This window comes from Protopterus annectens, chromosome 1.part2 (genome assembly GCF_019279795.1).
Source record: "Protopterus annectens isolate FY-2018-M chromosome 1.part2, PAN1.0, whole genome shotgun sequence".
NCBI lineage: Eukaryota > Metazoa > Chordata > Ceratodontiformes > Protopteridae > Protopterus > Protopterus annectens.
Window position 1 is genome coordinate 698,108,198 of NC_056727.1, and position 25,517 is coordinate 698,133,714.

General features: G+C 41.5%; 1 protein-coding gene across 1 annotated transcript in view; it reads right to left on the reverse strand.

Moving 5' to 3' along the window:
• The window catches only part of LOC122790858, a 1,163,840-nt gene that overhangs the window by 255,775 nt on the left and 882,548 nt on the right, over window positions 1–25,517 (reverse strand). The window contains exon 14 of the mRNA XM_044058512.1: window positions 2,103–2,182. Coding sequence (XP_043914447.1) covers window positions 2,103–2,182 — 80 coding nt within the window. The remainder of the gene's footprint in view (window positions 1–2,102; window positions 2,183–25,517) is intronic.

Below are 25,517 nucleotides of genomic sequence, written 5' to 3' on the forward strand. Positions count from 1 at the left end.
AAACACCCTCAGGAGCCGGTGCCTGCTCAGCAGCTCCAGACCCATCTAAGGTAGAGACATCCACGGGTTCAATACTTAAAAGTATCTCGCGGCATACCGGACTGCAAATGGATCTCAGTAGAGGCCTGCGAATCAATAGTAGCGGGTATCAGGGGCTGCGAAAGTGCCTCACTAAGTACCGGCGACTGGCTTAGGAGAAGCTGTGTCATCGGTTTGGGACCGCGATGGTCTCTCTCTTTTTCTTTGCATTTTTTTAGGTATTCCGGTAGTCGGATTGTTAACCAACGACATTTTTGGATAGTTAAATCTTGATCTAAAATATTTAGAAGCAAAAATATACTGGCATTTAATAGTGCACAGATTAAATTTAGCACAAAACCGATAGCAAGGCACATTGTGATCAGGGCCTAGGCAAGGAATACAATAGAAATGAAAATCCTTATGAGGTATTTGCTTCCCACAAGTAATACAATTATTAACTTTTACTGACATCGGTAAGGAGCAAGAAAAAGTTTCCCCAATGGGGTACTTGGCTTTTAGTTGAAGACTTCGCTTCTGAAACTCGAAAATGAAAATTTCAGGAGTCGGCCGACCGGCACTTGCGAACTGCTTCTGCTTCAGGCACCGCGTGGCAAAAAAGACTGATGTAATGGCATTGGCTGCATGTTTTATACCCCTGACGACCTGACGTCATGGAAGAAGGGACAACTGACGCAAGTCCCAAGACTTTGTTAATCAGGCCGACTGAGGGCAACCTGCCAGCAGATTACCCAAATGTAATGACTGCAACAGTGAAACACGAAGAACATCAATAGTTCTCTCTTTAGAGACTAGTTTTGCATCTTGCAACAGGGTTCTATGCATGAAGTTCTTCAGTGTTAGAGAATACTAAGAAGTACAACCTGCTATGCTTTACAGATTTAGAAAATGAAAGCAACAAAATGTTGCTTTTGTTTTCCATCTCAAAAGGACTCTTCAGGGGCCTTAGTATTTCTGAGAGCTGTGGTGAGAAAAGTATCAGGAAACTAATCATACCTCTCAACTGTACAGATTTTTGCAGAATGCCCAAATTTTGGGCTCAAATATTTGGTCTGTTCTTCATAAAATTTGTGGTTTTCCAGCAAATTACTGAGGATTGAAGTCACTAAATAACCAAATAATGACATATAATTGAGTTTCAGACTTCATCCTTCAGAAAATGAATGGAAGTACAAATCTTGCTATTCTAGCAGCTTTTTATGTTTATAAGAGCAATACTTAAAATATGTCCCCATTTTTGGGCTTTTGTCTGCCGATTACTTTAGGCTTTGTCCAGATTTACTGTGTTATGAGGTTGAGAAGTATGCAGGAGATGTATGCTTTTCCTTGAAATCCATCACCTCTGATTTTTGCAAGATATAGAGTTTACTATTTCTTTAAGTAACAGAAAAACGTCAGGGTTGCTCAACTACCTATTACTAGCTTTGAAGTCCTTGCACAACTCATTGTTCTAATACATACAAATAAACACACTGTGGAAATATTCAGAAAAAAGGCAACCTATCTCAGTCACACTTAATGACGTTTTGAAATGAAGAAAAAAGCAATGCCTTGAAACTAAGCAAACAAATGTCCTGGAAAAATATACCAATTAAAATGAATTCAGAGAGACCACATAAAAGAAAATTAAAAAAACATACAACTCTGACCTAAAACTGCTTGTGTAGACCACATGGTCCAGATCAAAAACATGATAGCTGAAGAGGTCTTCCTCAAGAACAAAGGCAGTCAAAACCAGTAAGTGGTGACAACTGAACTAAAACTCGTTAACAATGATGTAAATATAGTCAGAGCAAAATTTATGGTTTTAACTACCTTAATTCTTGAAGCCAATTCTGATATAACTGCTGCATTCTTTTGTCAATGCAAGTTCACAAAATGGATATCTCTGGATATATATACTCTGTAGGCCCCACAGTCTCTAAAGGTCCCAAAAAGAAATCAGTGCTTGACTGATCTTTAGAAAATGAAAAGGTAAACTTGAAAAAAAAAATACATCGCTTAAGAGTACTGCAGAAGACAGAATAAGGAATGCACAAATTCTTACCGGAAGTAAAACTTACCGTTACTAGCACTAAGTGAGGGGTGAGTAACTCTGCTCCCTATTCGCATTTGAAAAGAGTACTTCTGTTCACTTCTAGAACTGTTTAAAAAGAAAGGTGAGACATACACTTAGAAGTACAAATTAATGAAGCTTAAATTGCACAGCTAATGAACTATATTAAGTACTATCAAGAAGACAAAAAAATGTACTTAAGATTTACCTATATTTATCTCATAATGTAAAATATACACCAGATAGTTTACAGTAGGACTCTACTACAATTCAAAAATGTTGCTTTTTTTACTTGCTGAATAACCAAAAAACCTACAATGATAACAATAAAATACTCACATATACATACATAAATGAATAGTAATAATCCTTTAGCTGCAGGTGCACAATGTGTCTAACACCAGCAGAGAATTTTTCTAGCATGGTCACAGAGATTACTTGTATTTTTGGGGTATCCAGAAACTGCTAGTAAAAAAAAAAAAGTCTCAAGACAGTTTTTATCTATCTTAAATTACAGGCAGACTTACTATGCAGTGTATAATTTAAAAGTAAATCATAGAAGAAGATATATGGAAATAGGAAGCTAATGCAACAGCAAGCAGCATTACTCTTCCTTCCAGGTCTGATGCACAGCAGCATTTCACATTAGGCACCTGATATGTTACTGTGACATCAGTTGACAAACAGACGGAAAAGGTACCTTGTCAAGTAAAATAAAATTAAATAAAGTAAATATGTTTGGGAGTAGACTGGGGGGGGGGGGGGGGGCACTATTTAAAATAAAATCATTTTACATTACTAAGATTGCATTTGTTCCTGCCATTAAGGGTGCAATAGGTGCATTCTACATATGAAAGCAGCTTGATTTTTTTAAATAAATTCTATTACAAACCTTTATGAGATTTGATCATAGGCAATCTGAAATGTCTGAGCCAGACAGAAAAGAGATGGAGTGTGTGTGTGTGTGTGTGTGTGAAATCGAAAAGGTGAAAATGAAATGGACTAATTTTAGAAGAATTTTGTTCATGTCAAGTCACCCAATTAGTGATGTATTCATTTAGAAGGTAGTTACACTTGCATAACAGTCTGCAGGAAACAAGGGTAGAGAAAATTTGGTGACTGAACAAGTCAGAGGCACTGTACCCTTTTAGAAGGAAATGGAATAAAATGGGAACCATCGATATGGAAAATAAGTAGGCATGTCTCAATGTACGTAGCTGTGATATGGTAGACCGAAAGGGTCTAGTGGAAAAGGGTTGATATGTTAAGCCCTACCTAACCAAATTTTCATGGGGAACTTCAAGAACAGGGTTGTTTCTTTAAACAGTTAACCTGGAATGTCAGCTGCAATACAGAATGTGAGCTGGTGTGGAGGGTCTAAATCTCTCGAGTCACAACTAAGAGAGTTGCAACAATGTCACAGACTATCAGGTTGGTAATCTCTCCTAAATTTTGTAGAAACTAAAAGCTGTTAGAATTTTTATGGAGGCTAGCTGGGCCTATGTGAAAATAACTGTAATCTTCTGCATGACTTCACTCCAGCTACTGGAACTTCATGCTGGCCTACAAACAGAGGTAAAAACTGGAATTGTGTTTTTACAAAACTACAACAGAAAGGAATAATGACTTCTACTCATATAATAATACCCAAAAGATCACTAACTTGGGGAAGGGGTACTATGTGCATTTCCTCTTACCCAAGATATTGTGATCCTGAATAGCGGAACCATTTTAAAATGCCAGTCAACAATTCTGTCCTGTCAAATGATAAAAGTATTTTTTCAGGTACAAATAGTTTCTAAAATTGATCTCAATACCACAGGAATATCATACCTTTACAAATCTCCCTGCAAAAGCACTGTTTTTAAGTTGTAGTACTACTTGTCTGAGGTTCTATTACAACTATACCATTGAGCTTATCATCAGCATTAACTTGATAAACTAGGCCTTCCACAAATAGTGCCTGAACAAGCGAGATTCATTGAGGTAGACAACATAACCTTACAGTGCAAACCTATAAAGCCCTGTTATAAATCTCTGAAAACAACAAAACATAACAAGCACTGAAAGCAGTGTCAGTAGTGCCAACAGGCAGTACACACTCGCCTTTAGTGCAGAAGGCTGTGGGCTCTATTCCCTCAACAGGTAAATTGATCACTGAATGTGCATTGCAGTGCAGTACTGGATAAGGGGGGGTGCTGCACTCCTGAATGCATCATCTTTTGGATGAGATGTTAAACCGAGGTCCCATTTGCTTCAGTTGGTGGTAACGCTGATCCCACTGTACCTATTGCGAAGAGTAGGGGAAGTTCCCTGATGCCATGGCCAAATCTTCCTAGCAGTATCAATTCTCCTGAAAAGAGACTACTAAGCTAATAGGACTAACCTGGTCAACAGAAAGATAAATAAAATAAATAATAGACTTTATAAAGATGTTTAGTGCTTTTGTTCTTTTATCACATGGAATATCTTCAGAACGATTTCTAACTCAATACAGCCCTTTTTAAGTGTAAAAAAAAAACATATGAATATTGTCAAATGATTGTTCAACAGTTGTTACAATCACTTATTTTATAAAGGGCTGCCCAAACCACAAACCATTTTATACAAAAATAACTACCATTTAAAAATGTTGAATATCATACAAATACATCTTAGAAAAATACGAACTACTACTAAAACAATTATAAAAGTAACAAAAAAACAAACTATTAATAAGCTGGATGTACATCTAGGGTACAAGCAAGTCAAAAGAAAACCTTCAGATGTTGACTCTGATACAGAGTAAAGTACAAGTATAACTTAAAAAAGCAGAAAGGAGTTTAACAGTCTTCCTATTAAAATACATTTGATGTTAATGCATTATTTAGACCTTGTCAATATACAGCCAATAAAAGCCGTCACGGCACTTAATTTCTAGTTTATTACTAAAATTCTTTCTTTTCAAGCCTGACTATAACTGTTCAACAACATAGAACACACATTTTCTATATTCAAAAGAAACCATACTGTGTTTATATGATGTGCTGTCTCCATCCTTAGTTTTGATGGTTTATATAAACTTAATAAATACACTGAGAGGTTCTTTGTGGTTTTACCCATCTAGCCAGATAAACCAAACCAAAAGAATCACAAATCTTTTCCCTTATCCAAAATGATATATATTCTTTCTTATATATATATATATATATATATATACACACACACACATATACATACACACACATATGGATTCACTTCATAATCTCGAAATACTGAAATCTTGAATTTCAGTATCTCAAGACCATGAAGCCAAAATTCCATAAACTCGAAACCCCAGGAGCTCGAAACTTAAAATCGCGACTTCTATACTAAACATACCGCAGACACAAACATACACCTCCCTTCACATACACAAACACCTAACCTACATACAAGCAGGGGGGCAAGCCCCCCCTACTTAAATATACAAACTCCGAGGTCGCACTACACAGACAAACACAAAAACACCACCACACAAGCTACATTCCCCTCGCACACACACATCACTCTAACAAAACACACAGACACACACACTAAAGCCCCTACCCAAAACCTGTAAAACACAAACACTTGCCTACATCTCCAACCACCCACTCACACACCGCAACACCAGAACCGCTAATTCAAAATCTCCAAACTTCGGAATTTTGCGCTTCTGAGGTTCTGGTATTCTGCACTTTCGGCCTTCTGGTCTCGGGCTACTGAAATTTGGGATTTCAGTAGTTCGAGATTCTGAAGGGAACCCATAGATATATATATATATATATATATATATATATATATATCTACATACGCACACACACACACACATACTAAAATGCCAGGTTTTTGTGATATATAAAAATGAGACAGAAACCAAAATAAATCATTTCAAAACTCTTCCCACCTTTAATGTGGCCTATAACCTGTACAATTCAATTGAAAAACAAATCTGTTAGGGGAATAAAAATAAAAAAACGTACAATACGCTGATTGCATACGTGTCCCACCCTCAAAATGCTAGGAAAACCAGCTTCAAAAAACGTGGGAATTTTATATACCTTTATATCTTTGATGTCCATTGCTATCACTGTCTCCCTGCTCTAGCAATAGCCTCTTTCCTGAAAGAGCCTGACCAATATCTTGGAGTTCATCTTTAAACACTTGGCCATTTCTAATTAATCTAGATGCCCTGCCCAAATGTTCTCTATGTTGCACTTCAAGAAACGGGGGTTAAGACAGAGAATCACTCACAAATGTAAATTTATGATGCAGCTTACTATTAAATAACTTTTCTTGAGAAAACTATGACTAAATGCATAAGCAGCTTTTGGTCTTCAGGCTCTATCAGTTGCTATACTTGGGTCTGCTGCTAGAAATAAGACAGAGAGGGAACAACAAAAACTGAACCAGCCTAGCAGATTTCTTGAGAGAACCAATAATTCAATCAACTACAAAGAAAATGTAACTAGTAGGACGCACAAATCTTGGATACACAAACTATGAGGGGCAGTCAGACAAAATAAAGAAATACTGGGAAAGGAAGTCAGGCAAACAATATACCAAAGAAAAATGGAACAAGGTTTGTCTGACCTGAGATATACCACAAAATGAAGTTTAGAATCTTAGTGGGCAAATGTCTAGACGGGGGTTCCCTCCAGAATCTCGAACTACTGAAATCCCGAATTTCAGTAGCCCAATACCAGAAGGACGAAAGTGCAGAATACCAAAACCCCAGAAACAGGAAATTCAAAATCCCGAAGTTCGGAGATTTTGAATTAGCGGTTTTGGTGTTGCGGTGTGTGAGTGGGTGGCTGGAGATGTAGGTAAGTGTTTGTGTTTTACGGGTTTTGGGTAGGGGCTTTAGTTTGTGTCTTGTTAGTGTGATGTGTGTGCGCAAGGGGAGTGTAGCTTGTGTGGTGGTGTTTTTGTGTGTTTGTCTGTGTAGTGCGACCTCAGAGTTAGTATATTTAAGTAGGGGGTGTGGAGGGGGCACAGCCCTCCTGCTTGTATACAGGGTAGGTTTGTGTATGTGAAGGGAGGTGTATGTGTTTGTGTCTGCGGTATGTTTAGTGTAGAAGTCGCAATTTTTAATTTTGCGCTTCTGGGTTTTCAGGTTTTTGGATTTTCTGCCTCATGGACACAAGATACTGAAATTCGAGATTTTAGTACTTCGAGATTATTAAGTGAATCCCTACACGGATATTATGAAGTCTGCTTGGGCATGTAAAAGTATGTTCTTACTAACGGATGAAATTTACTGGAAATTTGACAAGGATGACCAAGAAAGATGGGAACCTTTTTTTGGAAAGTGTTCAGTTCTACTACAAATGACAATGTTGGGGAAGAAGCTATTTAAAAAATGGAAAGTACAGTTTTATAAAATCTTACCATAACACTAGATTATGTCCTCTCTTCACTGCTGTAGTGTTCTTCACCTAAGGGATCTCCTGCCAAGGACAGCTCAATGTTGGGTCAGTATATCAAAGCCTACAACTCTTATAGGTACCATACATCACACATATGTTCCCCACTCAACATGTGGGGAATGAAGGTGACATACGGATGCAAACGCTCTGAAGTGAAAAGGCCTCAGGAGGAACAGAATACCCTCGGGCACAAGGAGGAACATATGCATCCAAAATAAAAAAAGGACGAAGGACCCCTCAGCCATCAAGGGAAAGGAACACAGAGCAACAGTCAGGACACAGGGGAAAGGAGGGAGGGAGGGAGTGAATACAACAGTGAAGAGAAGGATATCTACTGTTGTCTTAAAATTTTACAGAACTGTACTATGTCCTTCCATATCACTATTGCAGTATTCTTCACCTACGGGAGAGTACAAAAGAAAGCCATGCAGGAGGAAGGTGCAAAAGAACCTTCCACAAGCTCATGCAGAATAGACTTTGCAAACCCTGCTTTGTCCCGGGAAATAACATCCAACTTGTAACGTTTACTGAAAGTATGAACAGAAGACCAAGTAGAAGCCTCAAGGATACAATTGGTATCCTGACCCTTGAAAAAAGCACGAGAGGAGGCAACAGCCCTAGCAGAATATGCCTTTACCGATGAGGAAAGACATTTGCTATAAAAAGAGTAACAGAAGAAAATGACATCAGAAATCCAGGAGGAAATGGTTTGCTTTGAAACAACCAAACTCAAAATCTTGGGATGAAAAAAAAGCTGCTCAGATTTGCAAATAACTTAGTTTTATCTAAAAAACATCCTAGCTGTTTATGCAAATCCAAGGTGTTAATGAACCTTCTCACTGGTAGACTGCAGAGAAGAAAAAAGGAAGGAATATGAATAGACTGATTAAGGGACAACTCAGTAACCACCTAAGGCATAAAAGGAGGAGTGGTATGAAGATACACCCTGCCTCTGAAAAATTAGAAAAGGAGGAATAGCCATGAGCCTGAAGTTCAGACACTCTTGGCTGAATTAAGAGCCAAAAGAACAACAGTCTTCCAAGTACAATGTTCTAAGGAAGTTGAAGAAGCAGACTCACAAGGAACCCGTGTTAATTTTTCAAGTACAAAACTGAGGTCCCAAAAAAGATGGAATACGCTTCCTGGGAGGCCTGATTTGCCTTTAAGAAATTAGCTGACCTCAAATCTAGAGGCCAGAGGAAAGTTCAAGGGCAGAAGAGCAGAAACTGCTGACAGGTGAGCTTTAACTGAAAAGTATGCCAACCCAGCATGGAGCAGATTACACAAATGACAGAACCAAAGGAACCTCCACAGATAAGGGATCCTGATGGCAAGAGAAGCACCAGACAGAAAATCTCTTCCATTTGGAGAGAGAGGATTTTGTGGTAGCGAGTCTCCTGGCCTCCTGCAAAACCTGGAGCAAATCCCCAGAAAAAAAGGTGTTTAAAGTGATTAAAACTCTATCACCCCACAGTGTCAGTTGAAGAGTGGACAAGTGAGGATGGACAAGCGATCCATCTTGTGAGAGAAGATTCACCCAGTGGGGTAACTTGTGGTAACTGTCTCTGGCAAAGTGGCAGAGGAGGGGGAAACAATGTTGTTTGTGTCAAAAGGGAGTCACCAGCAAGATTTTGGGAGAGTCCTGCCTGATCTTGTGCAGAACCTATGGTAACAGGGGAACGGATGGATACGAGTATAGAAATATCCCTTTCCAAAGAAAAGACAGGTTTCCCACTTTCCAACTCAAAGGACCTGGGGCTCTGGAACAGAATAGTGGAAGGTGACTGTTCAGAAGTGAAGCAAAGAGATCTACCTAAGGAGTACCCCATTGATGGACAATGTCCAGGAACACATCTCAGTGAAGTACCCATTTGTGAGCTTGTCTTCTGGACCTGCTCAAAGAGTTTGCCACTACACTGTGCTTTAGAGGAATGTAAACTGCCTTAACAGTCAAATACTGTATAGCTAGATCCAAGACTTGAAGAGCCAAGCTGCAAAGAAGACAGGACCTTCTGCCCCCCGCTTGCTTGTTGACATACCACACCACTTTGATGCTGTCAGTGAAGACTCTGAGGGGCCAGAGATGAAAGAGGGAAGGAAAAGCTTGTAGAGCCAACAGCAGAGTTCTCATCTCTGACACTGATATGATCCTAACTCTGATGAGGAGGCCAGAGACCTTGGACCTTCTAGAGAACACAAAAGGCACCACACCCCCTGTCTGAGGCATTAGTGAAAAGCTCTTCATTGGGAACTGGAGCTTGGAAAGGAAGTCCTGGACTGAGAGAGAGTGTTGAAGAATATACCACTGAAGCTCGAGCTTGTGACAAGGAAGAAAAGGAAAGTACAGTTGTGTACACTTACCATAAATGTAGATGTTCGAGTGTATTCTTTGTTGCAGTCATCACCTGTGGGTTATCCCTGCTGTGGTACCCCTTGGCCGGTCCAAATGTCAGAGTCAATTTTTTTTTGCGTCAGCTGCAGTCACCTGTAGTCTGATGTCAGGTCGTCAGTGCTATAAAGCAAGTCAGCTGACATCATTACATCAGTTTTTCTTGCCCTAGCCTGTCAGCAGCACACGGAAATAAGGAAAGGTGGTAATGGTGGCCAAAAACCACCGTGAGAAGCTTATGTCCCCCTAGGGGAAGATGTTATATGGGAGACAGAGGGAGGGAAACCTGGACTGCACCAGTGAATACACTCGAACATCTACATTTATAGTAAGTGTACACAACTGTACTATGTTCTTCGTGTTTCACTGTTGCAGTCATCACCTGTGGGAGGATTCCCAAAGCTGAGGAGAAGAGTGAAAGGAAAGGTTGGAGTCCTAGGCATGGGACAGCAGGCCCTGCAGAACTGCAGAGACAAACTCTGCCCTAGACTTAGAAAAAAGAGGTAAGTGGTAATCCTTTGTAAAGGTATGGACAGAGGTCCAGGTGGCAGCTTCCAGGATGTCCCTGGTGGGAACTCCTCTGAGGAAGGCTGTGGAAGTGGAGGCTGCTCTAGTGGAATGGGTATGGATAGACTTGGGGGGGGGGGTTCCCATGTAGTCTGTAGCAAAAATGGATGCACTGTGATATTCGTTTAGAAATGGTTTGTTTGGAAATGGGCTTCCCTTCTGCCCCAGGGGCAAAGATGACAAGTAGTTGGTCCGTTTTTCTGAAAGGTTTAGTACAGTCCAGAAAGTATCTGAGTTGTCTGTGCATGTATAGTGAGTGTAGAATTCTTTCCCTCTTGTTTTGAGGGTTGGGAAAGAAGGTGGGTAGGTGCATGGCCTGGTTAAGGGTCACATAAGATACCACCTTGGGCATAAATGAGTGGGTAAGTCCTCAGGGAGACCCTGTCTGCATGGAAAATGATTAAGGGCTCAACAGCCATAAGAGCCTGAAGCTCTGATACCCTTCTGGCTGAAGTGATAGCTAGTAGGAAGGCAGTCTTCCGGGATAGGTATTTCAATTCTGTAGAAGCAGCAGGTTCGAAAGAAAGTAAGGTTAGTTTTTCTAGAACATAATTCAGGTCTCAGGGTGGCGTGGGAGGCCTTCTGGGAGGTCTGATATTAGAAGCCCCTCCGATGAATTGTTTAATCAAAGGATGAGAGAAGAGGGGTGGGTCTGAATCGAAATGGGCAGAAATTGCTGAGGCATGGATTTTAATAGAAGAGAAAGAGAGGCCACTATTGAGCAAATTGGCTAGGTAATCCAAGATAAGAGGGATGGAAGGATGGGAGGTACTGGCTCCTTTGGACTGGCTCCAGAAGAATCTTTTCCATTTTCCTGGGGATTATTTTCTGGTGCTGGGCCTTCTGGTCTCTGTGATAACTTCTAGGATCTGTTTGCTTAACAGGGACTCCTTTGTTAGCTTTTAAGGTATAAGCCATTGAGAGAGAGATTGAGAGTCTGTAAATCTGGGTGCAGTACCTTCCCTCTCCCCTGGGACAAGGGGTCTGAGATCAGAGGAAGCTGTTTGGGGGGGGGGGCTGTACGGTCAGGCTGCATAGTAAAGGCTACCAATGCTGTCTGGGCTAATCTGGAACAATGAGGATGGCCTTTAGTCTCTCCTCCCTTATTCTGATCAGTACCTAGGGAATAAGGGGCAGAGGAGGGAATGTTTACACAAAGAGAGAGTTCCAGGGGAAGGTCAAGGCATCCACCTTCCATGCTAGGAGGTGATACTCCGTGGTACAGAACTTTTGTAGCTGGTGGTTGAGGTGAGAGGCACAGAGATCCACTACTGGAATCCCCCACTCCTGAGTAATTTGCATAAAGATTTCCCTGTTGAGCTGCCATTCGTGGGGGTCCAGTGAGTTTCTGCTTAAGTGGTCTGACATGGTGTTGCTGACTCTTGGTAGGTATTGGCCAATTAGGTGCAGACCCATGGAGGTAGCTGTAAGCCAGAGGCTCATGGCTAACCTGCACTGGGGGTAAGATTGGGTCCCCCCCACCCGTTTGATGATGTACCACATTATTGTGGTGTTGTCTGTTTTTATAAGAACCACCCCTGGCCTGAGATGGTGTTTGAAAGATGTCAGAGCCTTTTGCACTGCCATCATTTATTTCTGATTGATGTGCAAGTGAAGTTGCTGGGCATCCCAAAGACCTTGGGTGCAACTGCCTGCTAGGTGAGCGCCCCAAAGAATGTCTGAGGTGTCAGTGGTGATGGCCTGGACAGTAGGGCGGAGGATGAAGGGAAGACCCTTGTTCCTGGTACAGGCCTGTACCCACCAGAGAAACTCAGCCCTTATACATGGGATCAGAGGGAGAGAGGCCTCTATGTACAGAGTGCTGGCACCAAAGGTTCTTTAGATACTACTGAAGTTTTCTCATATGAAGCCTGGTCAGAGGAATGAGAAGGAAGCAAGATGCCATGTATCCCAGAGCTTGCAGGAACTTCCTCATAGTAAAGTGACTTCTGGGATCCAGCTGGGTAAAGTAGAGTGACAGGAAGCTCTGCTTTTCTGGTGATAGAAAGGCCATTTGGGATGCTGTGTCTAGCAGAGCTCCCAATAAAATGATCTTCCTGGTGGAGTTTTGCTTTGATTTCTTCTCATTGATGGTGAGCCCTAGGGAAGTTAGGAGGGTTTTGACAAAGAGAAGGTCTTGGAGCAGCTCTTCTTTGCACTCTGCCTGAATGAGGCAGTCATCCAGGTAAGGATAAATCTTGTATATTTCTTTGTCTGCAGAATGCTATGGCCGGGGCCAAACATTTGGTGAATACTCTGGGTGCAGTAGATAAACCAAAGTGCAGCACAGAGAACTGAAAGTGTTGTGTTCCTGCTCTGAAGTGCAGGAATTTCCTGCACGATTCCCTGATAGGGTTGTGGAAGTAAGCATCTTTTAGGTCTAGGGTCACTAGCCAGGCATTTTTTGTTAGCGTAGCAGCAGCTGCTGCAAAGTTAGCATTTTGAATCTGGGGACCACCAGGGAGATGTTCAGAATGGAGAGATCCAGGATGGGGTGCCAGGTGCCCTCTTTTCTGGGAAAAAGGAATAGTCTGGAATAAAATCCTTTGCCTGTTTGATCTGAGGGTACAAGTTCTACTGCCCCTGGGAAATGAGAGTTTGTACCTGTTTCAATGCCTCTGCCCACTGACTTGGAGGCAAGTCTGGGTACCCTCTTGGAATTGGGAGTTTGCTGCTGAATGAGAATTTGTATCCCTGACAAATGATCTTTAAGACCCATTGGTCCATTATTACAGAAAGCCAATTGTCTTTGAAGAGGGAGAGCCTTCCTCCTAGTCTTTGATGAGTGAAGGGAGGGCGGGGGGGAGGGGGGATTCACTGTGAGCATTTGCCATAGAAGGTTGGCTTAGAACTCCCTGCCTTAGAGATGGAAGTGGTCCACTGTTTTCTTCTCTGCTGGCCCTGGGATAGGGGCCTGGATAGTCCCTGTGGGGCTTACCTTGGCCCTGTCTGCTAGGTGCAGGGAAGTCCCAGTGCTTAGAGAAAAAGTTCCTGCTGAACCTGGGTGGTTGAACCTGAAATAAATATTTTACTGTTTGCAGAGATTTTGCTTTGTCTTCCATCTTTTTAAGCACCTCTTCAGCTTTTTCCCCAAACAAGCTCTCCTTATTCAGGGGTGCATCAATAAGTTTAGACTTGACATGATCAGGGAGAGGTTGTTCCTTCAGCTATGCATGTCTCCTAATAACAGATCCTTTCACAGCTGCCCTGCTAGATGCTTCTAGGGCATCATATCCACAGTGTTTGGCCGCTTGACAAGCAGAGTGCAGTAAATCTGCTAACTCTTTTGAATTGGCACAGTCAGGAAAAGTGGCAATTTTCTGTTTTAATGGTTCCAAAGTGCGTTGGTGATATTTTAACATATGGAACTGACAACTGAGTGCTCAGATAGCCAAGGTTGCAGAGGTGTATACTTTTTACCCCATCTGTCCAGAGCTCTAGAGTCTTTGACATAAGGAAGAGGATTTTTGGCAGAACTAATCTTAGTTCCTTTAGGTCCCTGTGTAATGACCTCTGGGTCTGCAGCAGGATTTCTGTACAGGTATTTGTGATAATCTAGTACTCTGTAGTACTTGTCAGGTTTACTGGGAGAAGGAGGGAGGGCGTCAGGGGTTAAGCTGGATTCATGGAAATCATCATCCACCTCTTCTAAAATGGGGGATGGCCAGTGGTCTGTGCTGAGGCAGGTCCAGAAACTCTCTAAGTCTTTTCTTAAACATTGGGAAATCCTGGAATTCCCATTAGATATGTTCCCTGAGGGAGTGAAGGGTTTCCCCAAAGGAAAGGTCTTCTGGAGGGGAGGCAGAAGGGATGGATTCCTCTGCGTCTGAATCCTCATAAGCAGTTAAGGGATGCTGTTCCTCTTCAAAAACTGAATAGTCATATTCCTCAGAATCCTGTTCTGTCAATTTCTGGAGAACGGTGCCTTTTCTTTGTAGAAGTTGTGGCCTGACTACCCCGGATAAGGGAGATGAGATCCTCCATTTTCAGCATTTGTGCTTGGAGTGGTGGAGCAGTAGCTAGATGGTAGCAGATTTCCTAGGAGTGGCCTGGCTTCTAGGCCTGAGAGAATCTGTTGGTCTGAGAGAAACGGTAGTCGGAAGAGAAGGCATCATTTTTTGTCTAGATTCGGTAGTGCAAAAGGCCACCTTGGAAGCTGGTGCCTACATAGTGGCTCCGGACCCAACCGAGGCAGACACAGTCAAAGGTTCGGAAGACAAAGAAGATTTCTGCGGCATACCAAAAGGGTCTTGGTAGAGGCCTGCGTAGAAAATGAATCGGGCATCAGGGGCTGCGAAAGCGCTTCACTGAATTCTTGAGAACTTAGCAGTAGCGTCGCCGGAAGACTTAGCCTTGTGTGGTCTGTCTCTACATTTTTTCTGAATGTCCACAGATTGCTGGCTGACTAACGCCATATTGGAATGCAAAGATGGAACACGAAAATAACTGTCTATGAAAAGAGCTCTACGGCGAATGGTTCTCGCATTAAATAGGGCACTGAACCGGCGAGGAATGTCGTGGTCTGGGCCTAAACAAATGACGCAGTAATAGTGGAAGTCTTGGTGTGGGATCTTCTTTCCACAGGCGAGACAATTGTTAACTTTTTCGGACATCGGTTAGTGCAAGAAAAAGGGATCCCTAACGAGGTACTTAGCTTTAGACGTTTTCGGCTGAAATTCGACTTCTGGTAGCTACCGACCAGCACTTGTATGAACTGCTTCTGCTACGGGCTCCACGGCAAGAAAGACTGATGTAATGATGTCGGTTGCCTTGCTTTATAGCACTGAAGACCTGATGTCAGACTATAGGCGACTGCAGCTGATGCAACAAATTTGACTCTGGTATTCGGGCAGGCCGAGGGCTACCACAGCAGGGATAACCCCACAGGTGATGACTGCAACAGTGAAACACGAAGAACATCAGGGAAATCCAGGGGGTGGCAATGTTGAAGCCACACCGATATGAGGTACCAATGAAATTTCCTGATATGGAGCCTGACAAGAGGGAGCATGGGAATGGTGGAAGTCATAATTCTCAGGACCCTGTGAAATTCCCAGATTGTGACACAGGACAGAGGAAGAAGAGACTAGAAAAAGTTGTCAGAGACACAGCCTAGGGGGCAGGTAGAAATGGCAGCAGGGTAATGGTCTTATGCCTGCATCCGATGAAAATGTGATCCTGAGAAAGCATCAGAAGTGATTTCTGGATGTTTCCGGTGAACTCCAGATTGTGTGAAAGAGAGTGGTGAAGGGGAGATCCTGTAACAGACTGCTTCATCTAGATAAGGAAAAAGTGTATATCCTAAAGTCTGCAACAGGAGTGAGGCATTTGGTGAATACCTTTTGGGGCAGCAGAAATGCCAAAGGGCAAAGCAGAGATCTGAAAATGCAAGGAAGATTTAGAGAAACAAAAATTTCCTAAAAAGAGAATAACTAACGATGTGAAAATATGCATCATTGAGATCCAGGGATACTAGAAAAGCGCGGGGAAGCACAAGAGAAAACAATGTCTGAAAAGATGACATCCAAAAAGAAGGCATCTTGAAATAATTGTTGAGCAGGGAAAGATACAGAATTGGTCTCCATGTACCCTCCTTTCAGGGGAGCAAAAACATCCTGGAATTAAACCCCTGCCCCAGCCTGCGTGGGAAGAATGGGCTGAATGGTGTACTGATCCAAGAGAGAGACTGCAGAACCTCTGGGAAATTAAGTTGTTTGCCAGGAAAGGTCAGGAAGGGTCTTCCAAACCATGAAGTATCCCTGATGGATAATACACCAAACCCAAGAATCCGAGGTGCTCTGATGCTAATTTGGAGGAGACAAGAAGAGGCAGACAGACAAGGGAACCCGGCTGAGAGGAAGGGAAGGCCAAGTGTCAAATAGAACCAGGCTTTTCCTGAAAAAGTTTCTGGGAGAAAGGAATCCGAGTAGATTTAGCAGGAGGAACAGGTCTAGAACTCTTCTTACCCAAAGGATAGGGAAGAGTCTGTCTACGAACAATGGCAGACTTGGAAGGATAGTTCCTCTGAAACTTATCCTAGAGAGACTTAAATAAGTTGGCAGCAGCAGTCCCAAACAGACTTTTGCTAGCCAGAGGTGCATCCAGAAATTTTGCCTTGACACAGCCAAGAATAACGCCTCATCTCTGAACCAATGGCATCAGCAGTGGAAGAGGCCAGCTGCTGCATCATAGCACATTTTATTGAGTGACGGGCAACTTGAGAAGTGGACCCTAAAAGGAGAAAAGGCAGAAGCCTTCCCTTCAGAATCGAGAAGGTCAGATACTACCTTAAGAACCTAGGAATGGAGAGCCAAAACATACCTAGTCATATGGCTCTGGTAGTTAGTGGCCCTAAAGGAAAAAGCTGGCAGCAGTATAAACCTTCTTGCAGAACCTTTCCATAACCCACTATGCTTGTCATTAGGAAGTAGTCTAGTAGGTGGCAACAACTAAGAGGTTTGTATGAGGAATCTGATACCACTGAAGGATCAGCAGAAGGGCAATTATAAAGAAACTTACAGTCCTCATGCACCTTACAAAACCTATCATCTTTTTTGGCACAGGAAGCTGACAGTCAGAAGCCATACAGGCTGCAGAAAAAGTGTCTAAAAGGGGTGCCAGAACAGGACAGACCACTGATGGCTTGGCAGAATCCATCTGTAGGAGTTCATAGTACCTCTTTTGAATATCAGAGAACTGAGAACAGTTCCTTTTAAAATAAACCATCATGCAGGCACTAGCATCTCCAAAGGCAGCTCTTCCAAGGGAAGTTTGGACATAAGCAACTCTCTTCCTCTGAACCTTAGTCCAGGATGGAAGGAATTTGGGAAGAAAAAGTCAAGGATTCTTCCCCAGAATCTAAATCCTCACCTGATGACTCCAATTCTCTAAACCTCCTAAGGAGTGGAAAGCCGAGAGGGATGCCATTTGAGGAGGCTTCAAGGTCATCAAAGCGTTAAACAAGCCCTGAGTGAAATTTTGCCAATCATGTTGAGGATCCTTAACAGGTGAAACATGTTTTGTCTTTCATTTCTTTTCCTGGGGACATCTGCCCAAAAACACCTTTGAGTGTCAGACCTTTGACATTATTCAAAAATGGTGGTAATTTCCGTCCAAACTAAAATCTCAGGAATTTCCCTCAGTACCCCCTCAATGTCAGCAGCAGACATTGAAAAAGCCTCTGAGGATGTGCTAGAATTCTGATATATGCTGACCTCCGACGGGGCCACATAGAGGAATCCAAAACAAACACTGGTCAGTCTTCAAGACTTACAGTAGCCTCCAGAGAGATGTCAGGGGAGGATGTACAGCAACCAGATGGGGCCTAACTTTTTTGATCTTCTTGGCAGATGGCTGGCACTTGGGATGGAAAGATTCCGCTGTAGCACCCTGAGCCAACAGCTTAAGTTATTGGTTCTCAAGATATATGGACAAGGAGGAGAGAGGAGACTATATAGGGTCTTTTTAACACCTTTATTGAATTATCACTTGTGACATAGGCAAATTTACATTTATACAAAAGTAATCAAACTATTAAAAAACAAACATACTTCACATATATTGCTATATATCATATAACCTAAGCAACATAAATTATTAAATTCCTGCCCTTTTCTAACAAGGCACATCTTTATTAAACCATCACTTATGACATAAGTAATCATACATTTATATAAATGAAAACAAACCACATTGGCACAATGCAATACCTTGGTTCCTTTGCTAATTTTCTCCAATAGATTCCAACCCCCGCTTGCCAATTGTCTATATCTGTAATTGCAGTCATCCCTATCGGTAAGCCCTCCTTTTCCCCTTTCCTCTATTGGCTTAGTTTTTTAGAATGCTTTCTGATACTTTATGGATATAATATTCTGTATTACTATTGTTATTCTCCTTAACTCATTAACCCTGAGTACCTTTTCAGGGCGCCTTTGCACTTACACCCGAGCCCTCTCTGAGACGCATGAAAAGGTATGTTGTTCCACCAGAGTCCCTTCCAGAAGCACCATTAAATATGGTAGTAAATTTTTAGCTTCACTGTTAAAAATTAAGTTGAAAAAGTGCCTGAACTTTGTCAGGTACCTTCTCAACTTAATTTTCAGTGTGGATTAACCTCATGTTTACATTTAAAATTTACAAGAAAATCGGCTTGCCATGAACTTTGCATTTGCTTGTGATCACAGCAAGCCAATTTGGTTTGGTTTCCAGGTAGCAAGTGGTGGCAGCCAATCGGATTCTTGGAATCCAAGCTGCCACTTGCCTAACAACTCCACCCCCCTGCATTTCTTCTGTCATTGCTAGATTCTGGTCCAAGCTTTGCAGAAAGAAGGTGTAAAAAAGGGCTTCTAGCAACACAACTGACAGCAAGCAAGAATTAGAGTATATCAGAGCCATAAACTTATACATATAAGCTGACGATGAGTAGCACTGCTAAGCATATCATTAGTTATGCTGTGTTTAAAGTATCAGCAATATTGTATTGCAGTTACTTTGATCAATTTTCTAAATGGTTTTGAGAACTGTTCACTAAGTCTGTATTACCATCATTCATATGGTGAAGGAGTCAATCTCCCCGGGCATAGAAGACAGAATAGGTTCATACTAGGCTATCTGCCCTAGGGCATTTATAAGCCTAGCCAGAGTGTGTTTGGCTTTCGCCACCCATTTTAAATTAATTTTGCTATGCCCTTTTTCGAGGTTAGTATACTGTGCGACTCTGTCTAACAGTGACACAGAAGTGATACCTGGGGTAAACCTATGATCTCCCATCCAGTCATCAAGATTCCTCTTGAAGAGAGTCAATGAAGGACTCTGCCTAACCTGGACTGGGATTTTATTCCAGAGTGAAGGGAGCCTCTGGGTTATGAATCTGTCCCTCCAGCATGTCCTATTTATTTCAGTGCTGAGGTTCAAGTCTCTCGAGTGAGTAGCTCGATGGGATTTGGATTTTCTGAGGTGCAGCATGTCCATTAATTCCGGGTTGGACATGGCTTTATACGTCAGGCACAGATCGCCTCTGAGCAGGCGGTATGCCACTGAGTAGAGCTGGAGTTTCTTTAACCGGGCAGCATATGGCATCTGTTTGAGCCTTTTGATCCTCTTGGTGAGGTACTTTTGGGGTCTTTCCAGTTGCTGCAGGTGTCTGGTAAGGTACATCCCCAAAAGGGGCATTGTACTCAATTATGGGCCTGATGAGGGATGAGTAAAGAGGCACGATGACCTCCCCTGATCTAGATGTGAATCCCTTCATGATTAGGTGGGCTATATAAAATGTTTTTCTAACCACTTTGGCCACGTGGTTGTCAAATGAGAGATTGCTATCAACTTGGGTCCCCAGGTCCCTAATTACTACTTCTGTACTTAATGGATTACCACCTATGTGGTAATTTGTGGGCACTTTGTTTTTGCCAACCTAGAAAGCATGGAACGTCTGCAACCTCAGTGTTTCCATTTTGGTAACCGCAGTGGGAACTGTGGGGTGGAAACTTAAAACTGTACTGTACAATGCTGCTTATTAAAGCAAGATGCTGCGGCCTGTGCATGCTATTTTTGTAAGGTTGTTAGTGCCTCTTATCACAAAGCTGTACTTTAAAGCATGGCGATGTTGCTGTAGAGGTGTTTACTTGGTAATAACTGGGATAGACAACTAGTGGTGATGCTTGGTTTGTGACTAGGACTCTGGGAAGTAGAATTTTAGTCCACGTGGGGCGAGGTTCCTTGTCCACGTGTGGAGTTTGCTATAGTTACGCTTGGTTGTGTATTTGGGCCCCCTTTTGTATGTTGCTACAGTGTTCCAAGGCTACAAAATTAATGTTTCGTTAATGCACTTGCAGTGTTAGATGCAGCTGTTCTTTGTGGAGAAATAATGTTGTAGAAAATTGGTTGAGCCGCAGGTATATTGCTTAGATTTGTATGAATGGTCAGAGTTGCAGAAATGGAATTAGGCAATGAAGAGTAAGTTCAGCTTCCGTGCAGTCTGTGGTGTCATTTGTCACATGGGTCACAAACGGACATCGCACTGGAGGAAAGTTTGTGTATTTTGTGCCAGAAGGTGACATTAACTAAGTTTAGTAAGTAGGATGTGAGGGTTATAAGAGTATCTATTTACCTCAAAATATGACTGGAGTGAGACGTGCCATAGCTAAAAATCTTAAGATTGGTCATCGTATTGTAGCTGGGAAGAGTTGTTGCAGAGGCGGAGAATAGAGAGCAGGTGAGATTTGCCTTTTTCCTCATTTGTTCCTCTTCTCCGACTTTGTGTGATCTTTGTAGTTGTGCGGTTTGCAGTGAATCAGAAGGAAAACACTATTTATTAGGTTACTTTTTGACATTCTGTGTAGAAATATAAGGAGCCACCACCAGATTCTGTCACTTCTTGCTCTTGTATTGTTTTTAAAAGTTGTGTTCTGCCAGATGAGCACTCTGAAGTTTTGATATTACACTATGTAAACTGGTTATTCTGCTTTTCATTAGTTTAGCCATATCCATAAAAAACATTACTTCTCTGGCCTGTCATTGGATGGCTGGTGCCAGTATGTGTGTCCTAATGTGTATCACGAATTTAGTTTTACTCTCCTCATCTGGTTATTTTTTTCTGTTTTATGCCCTTCTGTCTTGATGTCTTTAGATCCTTTTTATCCACCAGAGTTCACAATTCCACAGAAATCAGTCACTGCCAATACTATTTTCTTATCATGCCAGCCTCTCATTTTCTTCCAGTCTTGACTTCCTGTTCTCGATTCTTTGTACATTGCTCACTCTGTACTACATGCCCATTGTGTTTGTCCCAAATTCTGCTTGTTTATTTTGCTCTTTCTCACACAAATACCTTGTTTTGTTGCCAATCTTTGAGGATTACAATTACGAAATAATGCAACGGAGTGCTATTGTCTTCAGGACTGGTTTACTGCCTCATGCCATGGCTTACTAGAATATATTCTCTTTAAGTTCCTGAACAGAATAAAGTAGGTATGTGACACTGAAAGAGCAGATATTTCCTTGGAGAAAGTTGAGTGCAGATGCTGTCCGTTAGAACAGTAATAAACAGAATGAAGCAAAACATGTAAGCACAGCCCAGGAGAACTCAGCTGACTTAGCAGCTTGGGTGCTTGATTTTTCTGGCCTGAGAAGGTGGGCATTGCCATCCTAGTGGAATCATGGAACAGAGCCAACCATGTATTGCATATGTCACCTCTGAGAAAGGGCTAAGATGCAAATTTGGGCAAAAAACATAGGTGTAATGCTATTGTCGGGTCAGATCCAAAATTTTGAGCAGTTTTGTATTGCAAAGCATTTGTGACTGATGAAAGATGAAAGGTAAGTGAATTTCCTAAAGGGAGACAGTTGATTATGTTAGTACATTGCAAAATATACAATGATTTCCTCACTAGTGTAGACATGTGATGGTCAAAGGCTAGGTTAATGTCTGTCTGTGCCCCCAAGTCCCTCACTACTGACTCGACTCTTAGGGATGTGGTGTCAATATGACAGTTATAAGGGATGGATGAGTTCCTGGGGGTACTGTTAGGTATTTCTTATCATTTACTGATAGTCCATGGTTCAGATGCCAGTTATTTGTCTGTGTCAGCCCTTTCTGGAGAGCATTTCTGGCAATGGTTCATTTCAGGTAGTGGGTATATGCATCTCAGATTTGGCTTTGGTAGATTTTATTTGTCCTCAGATCTGTTTGTGCAGTTTGACCATTTTATTGTAGGGGTCACTTTGGTGAATGTTTCATTTTGGTTCATGAATATACCAGGAACTGTTACTGAAGGGTTGTTTGGGGAAATATTTCAATCAGGTGCTTCTGCATACTTCAACATTTTATTGTAGAGATCCCTTGGGTGAATACTTCAATTTGGTGCATGTTTGTACCAGAAGTGTTACTGAATGGTCGTTTGGGAACATATTTTATTCTGGTCTTTGTGCATACTTCAATACTGTACTGTAGGGGTCACTTTGCTGAATGTTTAATTTTGGTTCATATATATACCAGGAACTGTTACTGAAGGGTTGCTTGGGGAAGTATTTCATTTGGGTGCGTGTGCATATTTCCACATTTTATTGTAGGGATCCCTTGGGTGAATGCTTCAGTTTGGTGCATGTTCGTACCGGGAACTGTTACTGAATGGTTGTTTGGGGAAATATTTTATTCTGGTCTTTGTGCATACTTCAGCATTGTATTGTAGGGGTCACTTTGCTGAATGTTTGGTTCATGTTGGTGTTCGTGCATACGGCAACATTTTATTGCAGGGGTCCCCTCGGGTCACTGCTTCATTTTGGTTTTCTCGGGATACTTTTACATTTTGCAGTTTCTTCTTTGCATTTTCAGTTCTCTGCTTTGCCCTTTGGCTTCTGTTTTGCCCCAAGGGTATTCACCCAATGCCTTGCTCCTGTGATTAGCTTTTTCAGGAAGACAGCTGCTCAAATCTTTCCCTACCTGGACAATCTGCTCATTCAAGCTCCTCCTACACTTCTTTTGAAGCTAAAGAGTTCAGTCTACTTTTGTACCAACACATCACATTTTTTAATATACATATCCTTGCATCTGTAAGTGAGCTTCCATGATGAGCATGCAAGTAAAAATTTGTTAGCTTGGATGTGTGGTGGTGGTTTCAACTTGCACAGTTTTTCTGATGATGGAGAGACTGTCAAGCTTTGTTCCAAAGATGCAGCCAACAGTATGGGAAGCAGAGCTATCAACTGCCCATATTTTGGAGTACTCTCTGTTTTAAGGCTTGATTTACCTGCTTCACACAGGTTAAGTGCTATTTACTTACAACTGTTTATTAATTACATATCCAGATTTTTGTTTAGCTGAATGTTCCTGATTTCAAGGGCAGTTATTCTGTTTTCGGTGTCTGCAGGTTGAAAGGTATGATAGTAAGTGTACATAAACTTGCAGGCTGTCCTTCCCTACAAACCTGTAGAGGTGGCACACTGCATTTGTCTATAATGTGTTATAACAAGTTGCTTAGGGCTGGCAAAATGTCTGATTCTGTAGTGCTGTATTGCCATCTTTTCCTTGGTGTTACACACATGCAAACTTGTGGAAAACTAAATGAAGTTCTTATAACTGGATTTTTAATGTAATACCGGTCATGGATCATTACAATAAATATCTTTTTATGTAGTTGCCTCACCTTCATTGTTTTTTTTTTCAGTGTATATGTTTGAAAATAGTATGTATTCACTGGGGCAGATTTTCTTTCCTTCAGAAACTGTTGTATAGCTTTGGCTGTAACTGTGAGCACAGAACATGTCTGCTAATTTGCCTTTTAGTGGGTTTGTGTACCCTATGATGAACATTTTGAGCCTGTTGATGAAATGTGCAAGCTGATCCAGGGAATGCAACATTTTTCAGCCCTTATTTTCCAAGGAATTTTCTATCTCCTAATCCAGTTCTGGCAAAACAAATTACAGGTAATTGTGCATTTAATTATTTATTTATTATAATAGTACAGGACTCTTTATCAGGGGCTGCAATATTTGCTTTTGGCTTATGTAAACTTTTTTTGTGTTTTAAGTTTAGTGTGGCGACCTATTTGTATTTAGAAAAGGATTTCTACTGGTGAAGTAATATTTGTATTCATGATGTGCCACCTAACTGGCGCTATTTTCTGTCAGACTAATTTTATTCTAAAGGGGTTTCTGACAGCAATTTTGTGTTCTGATTATGTGTAAGGTTTTTGGGATATTTTATGTGGGTGAAGATGCAAGTGTGCTGGTTTGTGTAAACTATTTGAGAACTTACCTTATGAACAACTCCATTCCAGGGTTTTTTGACAGCATCTGAAGACATCCTCCAAAAGGGTCTCACCCAAAGAAATGACTGGTACCAGAAACATGGCCTCAAGCTAAATACAAAAAATGCATCATCATCCCCTTTGGGGAGAGTGACGTCCCCACAAATTATCACATTAATAACAATGTCCTAAGCACGCAGTCAGTTGTGAGGGATTTGGGCACCTAGACTGATAGCAACCTAAATTTTGACCGTGGTTTTCTTGTAAAGTGCTGTGAACTGCAGTCACTGAATAATAACAAATATATGATTTTCAGACCTCATATCTTTCAGAACATGCTTACTATGACATTACTTGCTAAGTATAAAAGACCAATATTTAAAATCTGTTCTTGATCTGGGTTTCTGTCTCTGATTTTTAAACTAACAGGTTGAGGGTCATGAGGGATGAAAATGTTTGCAATATATTTTGGGCATTTTTCCTGGCTTTGTCACTCGTGGAATTTAGAAAGGAGGAGGAGCTCAGTAATATATAACTGTTACACTATTTTTACTGAATTACTCGGGTCTTCTAACAGATTACAATGAGTCTGTGCTACATAACAGCTGCACAAGGTAATATAATGAATGCCTACTCAACAGGTTATGTGCAGCAATTATCACTTGTGTCTGAGCATGCATAACTTTGAAGTAATGAAATACAGCTCATTATCACATTAACAATAAGTGCAGTTACATTACAGCACTGAGTCATTATCACTTTTCAGGTAAAACTCTCAGCAGCTGTCACTGTTATTCACATAAGTAGAAGTCATTTTCACATTGATGAATGCACAAGCCAGATTTGGGTTTTTGTCTACATACAGTCATTTAAAGCCATCCCCCCCACCAGTTTGTTGTTTTTCCAATTTGTTTGATATGCAGTAAAGTCCTCATTATGGTTATATGCTTCATATTTTTGTGAACTACTGCAAGGACATATTACATTACTTCCATGCTTGATTCCTTAGGTCCATTGCTGAATGGGCACATGTAAAGAGAGAAGGCAGAAGTAAAGCAGACTGCTGACACTGAAGGAGGTCGTGAGACAATAGTGGTATCAGCAGTCTGAGTGGGCAGCCAGCACAGGTATGGGACATTTCAGGTAACCACCAGCTGGAACCCCATGCCTGTCCTTGGCATATTAGTGGAGTGGCGGTCCTTACCCTGCTTTTTCTATTTACATGTGCCCTTTCTGTGCCCCCTTGTCAGTGTGTGTAATTTGCTGTTTTCATGGGTAATAGGTATGTAATT